This window comes from Anarhichas minor, unplaced genomic scaffold (genome assembly GCF_050575085.1).
Source record: "Anarhichas minor isolate MPS153535 unplaced genomic scaffold, ASM5057508v1 ptg000006l, whole genome shotgun sequence".
Classification (NCBI taxonomy): Eukaryota; Metazoa; Chordata; class Actinopteri; order Perciformes; family Anarhichadidae; genus Anarhichas; species Anarhichas minor.
This window is the reverse complement of record NW_027466452.1, coordinates 5779989-5787376: the sequence shown is the minus strand read 5'-3', so window position 1 is coordinate 5787376 and position 7388 is coordinate 5779989. Positions and strand designations below refer to the sequence as shown.

At 42.5% G+C, this 7388-nt stretch overlaps 1 protein-coding gene across 1 annotated transcript; it reads right to left on the bottom strand.

Moving 5' to 3' along the window:
- Nucleotides 1-576: 576 nt before the first annotated feature.
- On the bottom strand, nt 577-7388 carry urod (uroporphyrinogen decarboxylase). Its single transcript, XM_076080009.1, has 10 exons — nt 7216-7388; nt 5538-5650; nt 5312-5391; nt 4732-4794; nt 4176-4373; nt 3879-4040; nt 3281-3415; nt 2762-2862; nt 2040-2106; nt 577-965 (listed from the first exon to the last, which is right to left on the bottom strand). Exons 1-10 carry the CDS (start codon nt 7236-7238, stop codon nt 801-803), a joined length of 1107 nt encoding a protein of 368 aa, XP_075936124.1. The 5' UTR covers nt 7239-7388; the 3' UTR covers nt 577-800.

The following is a 7388-nucleotide window of genomic DNA, read 5'->3' as shown; positions in this document are numbered from 1 at the left end:
CATTTTCCTTGTCTGAGTTGATGAAGGTGAAGCCAAAGATGAAAACAGACAAAGAACGGCATCTTCCTGTAAAATGTGCATTTCTTAAAAGATTGTCATTCTGCGGAGGTCAAAACTAAAACCGTCATGCTGAGTTCCAGTCGCTGATTTTGTTCACCGTTAAGATGTTAGATGGCGGAATGATCAACTGCTGCGCGCTGACATTTTTCCTTCAACAATTATTTCATAACTGCAGCGACGCCTCTCTCGCTGAAATCTGTTTTGCCAAATCACAGCCTTCGGTTTTCACAAAGACGCTACTCGTACTAATGAAGAGCTCCGCTTTGACTGAAGCTGTTCACGGCCGTTAAGAGCTTGTAAAGGTTCTCCATTTGGATTAGTACGTGCTGGAGTGACAAGAACGGGGAGTTTGATTGGATGACAAATAGCTAAAAAAAAATAAATAGCTTTCATCTAAAAGTCAAAGCTGTTTTTGAACATTTTGAATAGATCCAATAATAAAACAAATCCCTACAACTGAAATGTGCTTGTGATGTAAATGTACTTGTAAAACTCAACAATAGAAACACAATCCAATCCCGGCCAGATCAAAGTATTTATTATGTGATGAACAGTTCTACACTGGGGAATGTGTGCGTCAAACATTAGTATTAGGACAGTGTTTAGTTTTCTTCCTAAAAAAAGTCTCTAGGAATGAATTATTCAACTTCTAAACGTTTTTAATAAAATAATGCATGTACATGTTCCCCGATCACCATCATCATTGCTTGGCTTGCCCGCTCGCTCACACAGAAGCAGCGTTACATTTGCTTGTTCATCCGTTTAGAGTGCTGGTGCACGGCTTCCACGAAGGCGCCCACGTTCTCCGGGTCCATGTCCGGGTAGAGGCCGTGGCCCAGGTTGGCGATGTAGCCCCTCGTGCCGAAACCCTCCAGCATCTTCTTCACAATGTCTGAAATGCGCTCCTGAGGAAGAGGAAGAGGAAGAGGAAGAGGAAGACCCGTCACATAAGTCGGGGCTCAGCTACGGCTTCAGAATATTCACCATAAGTCTGAGTCGCTCAAACTGGGTCAGAGGAGGAACGATTTGAAGAACTTCTGGTGAAGAGTTATACATTGTCGTACTGTGTGTAAACAAAGGTTTGTCAGAATGAATTACAGCACTTCACTGTATTATATAGAAATACATGCATTGACATACTGGGGGATGATAATAAGATTCACAGCATGTACTCGGGGCTGAAAATAGCAGTAGTTGAGACTAGCGGTAGAGTTTTCTGTTATTTTCTTTCCCTTCTTTTGTTATTTAGTAAAAAACAATCCAAAATGCTGATCTCCACAGAGACATATCTGGAACATACCGGATACAAACTATGACGGTATAGATCTAACATTACGCCTCTTAAACTAACCCATTTTAATCCCAATATTCCTGAGAATGAAATTAAGGAATTGTGATTTCCAAAGGAACAGAACGCGTTGTTCCTGCTGAAGCTGAACTGTATGTTTAAGACACACGGTACATACCGACGGGGAATACCCAGAAAGTGCAAGGAAACAAACCAGTGAGACGTTATACAACGGAGCGGAACAGGCAGCGGTGTATTGCAATATTAGGGGCGATGAACGGCTGACATTCAACAGGCTTAAAGGAGCAGTTCACAACAAGTTCATCCAATTAAGAGTTCGGTGAATCGGACTTCAGTACTCACAGAAAACAAGTCAGAAGAATTTAGAATGAGTACATTTTTAAATGTAATACATTCTATTAAATCAAATGTATTTCTTTAACTCTGTAACTAATTATTAAAGTGATATTTAATGTTCTGCTTGTTCAGTTTCTCCTCCTTCACAGAGAGTGTTGTGTTACTGGGGATGGGTGAGAGGGTATCTGGAGAGGTTTTGTCTTTTTCAAAATTAAGTCAATAGAGAAGGTTAAAAAAATAAAAAAATAAAAATAAATAAAGAACAAATAAATAAACATGGGAACAAACGTTCCGTCCATGTGGGAGAATAAACCAGAATGGGAGTGGAGTTTACCTTTGGAGCGTAGAGAGCACAAGGATCCATGTTTCCCTGCAGGCTGACCTTCCCTCCCGTGAGTTCCCTGAATACACACAGCACAGCACAGGACACACACACACACACACACACACACACACACACACACACACACACACACACACACACACACACACACACACACACACACACACACACACACACAGCACAGGACACAGACACAGACACAGACACACACACAGGGTAATCCTTTAACCAACAGGTTAAGTATTTGATGTGCGGAGCAGGAAGCACAGACGTCTGTTGACTTAAATCCTGCACACAGTGACAAAGCAGGGAGGAGGGAGAGGTCACCAATGGTTAACTTGCTCCTCGGGGAACAGGACAGTATTTTTGCAGTCTGACCGTGACAGAGGGTTCTGAGGGTGTAGCTGGATCTGCCTTTGACCGAGGAGGTCCGCGTATTGATCCTTTGCTATTCCTGCTCTCATTCCAGAGATGTCCCTTCAAACACTTTAAATCTTACAAACTGCCACCGGAGGAGCCGGCTCCGGGTGAAATTCAGATTTCAAATTAAAAGCCGATGGGCTGATGTGTGATGTGGCATATTTAACAAATATTCAAACACTGTAGTTAGAAGGTGCAGTCTGAATTTAGATTGTTAGGTGATGTTATTTAGTGGTTTCTTTGTGTCCTAAAACAGCATGGGACACAGTTACAGGGAAATAGACGTATGTTACCGTGCTGATCGTGGGTCAATGGTCCAGTCCAGCCCGACCACCTCATAATGAGACTGAGACAGATCCTCTAGACCATAGTGAGCATCCTTTGCAAACACAATCTGGAAAGGTTAAAAAAAAAAAAAAAAGAGTTGATTTTCAAAGCAGAAATCATCATGAACCATTTCTGGTGAAATGCTGCCCTCTGCTGGTCATACAGCAGATGAGTGTGTATTTATAAACGGACCAGATGAATCCTTAATGATCCCTCGTGGGAACCGGTGGTGGAGAAGCAACAGAGTGATGATAAGAACAGAAGAGAGCATTGAAACTAATATAGAGAGTGATAATAACAAGAGAACAAAGAAGAAAAATACATTCATAAATAAATAAATAAATGAACAGAGTTGTCACGGTTGACTCGTGTAGATGACGTGCATCATTAGCCGCAGACATTGTCAAGAAGAACACATGTTGCAGGAATCTGAATGTGTGTGTGTGTTGTGGATTTGGGCACATTCACACTTCTGTGTGGCTCACCATGGGAACGTCCTTTCCTGCCTCCTTCAGTTTATCTTTGACGCCGCGAGCGATGTCTCGAAGGTAAGGCAGAGAGAACTCTTTGAACTCCACCGGCCCCAGAATGCCGGCGTGAGACTCGAACACCTGCAGGGCCTGGACCACACACACACACACACAAAATAACTGTTGCAGCATCTCTTTTTATGAGAGTAGAAACATTTAAAACAAAAAGACCTAAAAACAAAGATAAACCTACAGTACTGCCATTCCCTATGCCACTGCTCATAACACTCAAAGATCAGTATTACCACTTATTGTATTCACTGTGTGGTCATCACAGGCTTACAAGTAATCTCAGAAACACTACAGAGCGCTAAATAACAGTCTCTTCTCTCACACTGCTCTGCCGGAAAGGTCAGAGGTCACACCAGCAGAGTGGAGGCTGGACACCTCTAGAGGAGGATGTTCAGCTCTACACAGAGCAGAAAACACACCTGCAGGCTCTTTCTTTAAACTTCATTAAGTTATAAAAAAGGCAGTTTATGTCCAATCATTTGTTGCCGTCTTAAAGTTGTCCCGGCAGTATAGATGAGGCGGTAAGGTAGGGGGTTGTAACCTGAGCTCCAGCTGCCACCTGTCCCAGCAGATACTCCACGATCACATCCGTCAGCATCCTCAGCAGCATGTGGCTGGCCTCGGGGTGTCTGTACAGCCACCGCTTGGCTTTAGAGAAGGTCCTGGAGCCCCCGCCTTCTATCATGTAGGACATCAGCGTCCACTGTGGAGGGGGGCACAGCAGAGAGGGGAGAGTAGGATATCACAGTACAATTCATTGTTTCTCCTCCAATAATAAAACGACACCTATGATCGCTTCTTCTCTGCATCTTTAAAACGTGTCTGCGTCGTCTCTAACCGGAGCTCCAGTGAATCCTATGAGCGGCACTTTGCCCTCTATCTTGTGTCTGGTCAGCGTGATGGCTTTGAAGACGTAGCCCAGCTCTTTGTCCACGTCCACTTTGGCCCGCAGGCGCTGCAGGTCCTCCGGCTCCTTCAGGGGGTCCGGGAACGTGGGGCCTTTACCCGCCACCATCTGGACATCCATACCCATGGCCTGGAGGGAGGGAGGGAGGGAGGGAGGGTGAATTAACGAATAAAGACACGCAGGTCTTTGAGAGATGGCTGCAATGTGATGGAGATGGAGAGATGGGGCGAGTGTCTCGAAAACTAACAATATCATCATATATTACTAATACTGTCTGAGTGACATAAAGGCTTTTTATATGGCTGTAGAACTTATAAGATGCATTAAGACCACATAACACTGGCTTATACAGTAGCTATCGCAAACATGTTAGCAAACACTTAACTGGAGCAGCGTTACACTAGACTTTCTGTCCGCATGATGACAGTACGTCCACCGGGGTGGACTTTGTGGGCCGTAAAACTAAAAGCCTGATCCCCGTGTTTACCTGTGGGATCACCAGGATGTCAGAGAAGATGATGGCAGCATCGAAGGGAAAACGTCTCAGAGGCTGGAAAGTTGAAAAGAGGAAGACGTATTAAAAACAGAAATGGGATAACATAAGTCCTTTATTGCCTTGTAGTGGTGGCCTTCAATTAGTTTTATTATCACGACGTGTGAATCAAACTATTTCATGTTTAAAACCAAGCATCAGCTTCTTCTTCTAAGCTGGTATCAAGTAGTACAGATACATTGTGGCAAATGACTTCAGAATTAGTTAACTGGGATGAAAATGTGATCTTTTAGACAAAAAAGGAGCAGAAGTATGAAGACAGCAGGATATATTGTGGTTTTATTCCACTGGTGTTTTGCTACATATCAGGTATTTTAGATATTTTGAGTACTTCTGATCGTATTTTTCTTCAGTTTCAGTAATTAAATGAATCTAATTCTAGTTTCAATGGGTATTTGCAACTAGGAGATAAACTAAACTCTCGTTATTCTTGCACTTCTGTCTCGGAGGTGAAATCATAAAAAAAAAAAAAAAAAAGAACTTTGATACAAAGTGTGAAGAGCATTGTTAGGACCTGCAGAGTGAGCTCGCAGCAGGCCTCTGGTGACCGACACGTCTCAAAGAAGTCCTTCCCAGCTCTGGACTCACGGAACTCTGCAAATTAGATTCAACGAAAGACGAACGTCTTAATGTCCGTTGTACTGTTATTTGAAGTCGAAAGGAAAAAACGACGGAGATGCAAAAGGAAGTCTTTGACTTTTGGTAAAGGAGAGAAAGGAAAGGCACAGGGATCACAGTACCTGGTAGGTATCTCCCAGCCTGCCTCATGCACCACACAGGGACATGCTCAGTGTCTTCTCCTCGGGCTGCTCGCAGGAACGCGTCGTTCTGGAGCTGGGGGAAGTCCTTGGGGCTGGTTGGGGAAAACACAAACTAGGATTAGCATCAGATCTTCTCTGTGAGCTTAATGCTGCATCAACCATAAGGAGGAGCACAGTGGAAGAGAACAACATCAACACATTGCTCCTGTTGACTCCCGTTCGTTGTACTAGTCACACCAAGTTCACGAAGCTTAACTGTAGAACAAACTGATGCAAAATCTGACCATCAAAGATTTGGTATAAAAAAACAACAGTAATTGTCCTTCATGAGAACGGGGTTTGGCCCCCAGTGTCCTAATCACCATAGCTTGTGTTATCTAACACACAGGCAGACCCCTCCCTCTCCACGGCTTCATACAGGCGTCCAGCTTCAGAGCGGTCACTGGCAGAGATACGAGGGACGACACTCCTCTGCTCTCTTATCATCTTCCAGCAGTGGGGAAACGGTTGAATGAATGGTTGCTTTAGATGTAGTCAGTGATGCTTCATAACCTGACATATGGAACTGTCATATGGATCACTTTAAAAAGTTGCTTCTCCAGTGATGTTAAAATGCAGACCACTGAAGCCTCCAGGATAAATAATTAAATCCAAATTAATTAATGCCCTTATGTGCAATATATCTGGGTGCAATACGATGAATATGAAATGTCTTCCTTACACTGTGATATTTTTTTCTAATTTCTTTTATATATATATATATATATATATATATATATATATATATATATATATATATATATATATATATATATATATATGCGATTCCTTTTTTATCCATTGTTAACTTTTTATTATCGAACTATTGTGTATTGTCAGCTACAGACTGTAATTGATTTTAGTTTATTAATATTGCATTTTGGCATGACCTTTTCCTTTAGGACACTCAGCCTGTACATTCTGGCAGGGGGACAGACAATGGAAATCAGCCTTGCGGCTGTAATTGGGTGCATTTACATTTTAATTTAAAGTGTTCATCAATGTACATTGTCCCTCTTGAACAAATAAAAAACTAAACTAAACTAATAAATAATGTTAACTGTACTGTAAGACTTTAACACGTGCAGAACTGCTACTAGACTCTTCAAATGAAATAGAAATAATGGACAACTCAGGGAAAGTTGTGATTCACTATTTATTCTGTTTTCATCCAGCACCAATCAATTAACTATGTTATAAATAAAGGTTATTCCCACACTATGTGTCTCACTGAAGGGCACTATAGAAGTTAAACCAGTTCAAACTAAAAAATAGAATAACATTAACTATTTTAATAACTAATGTAACTACTCTGATGGATTATCTAGATGCCGAATTCATCAGAACATCCAAATATTGGTTTCCGTTAATAATTGAATTGAATGTGGAGATGTGAGCGCGGGAATATTAAAGCGCTGCTTTTCTCCGTAAGGTTAACGTGTGGCAGCATCAGTGAGCGGGGTTATATACGGTGAATACGATGCTGCGTGTTGTGTGGAGAAATGTTTTCATAACAATGACACAGGCACGTTTCATAACGTCACTCAGCTAGCATGTAAACACGTTAGCGTTACCGCGAATGTAACACTGTTAGTTTCAGGATAACAGAGGTACTCACAGCATTACACCGTCGCTGCTCATGTCGGCGGCTCTGAGGAGGGGCACGGCTTTCTCACACGCTCCTCTGTCTCTCCCTGGAGATGTCAGTTGCGACCTGCGTCTCCTCAACTGTCATTTAAACCTGCTTGCACAACTCCTTCTGCTACTACACCCCTTCGCTACAGGGCGCGG

Coding starts and splice junctions, on each gene's coding strand:
- urod (XM_076080009.1), bottom strand. CDS start 7,238: ATGAGCAGCGACGGTGTAATGCT. Junction 4,041..4,175: donor TAGGATTCACTGGAGCTCCG/GTTAGAGACGAC, acceptor CCCCCTCCACAG/TGGACGCTGATGTCCTACAT. Junction 2,107..2,761: donor ATTGACCCACGATCAGCACG/GTAACATACGTC, acceptor GTGTGTATTCAG/GGAACTCACGGGAGGGAAGG.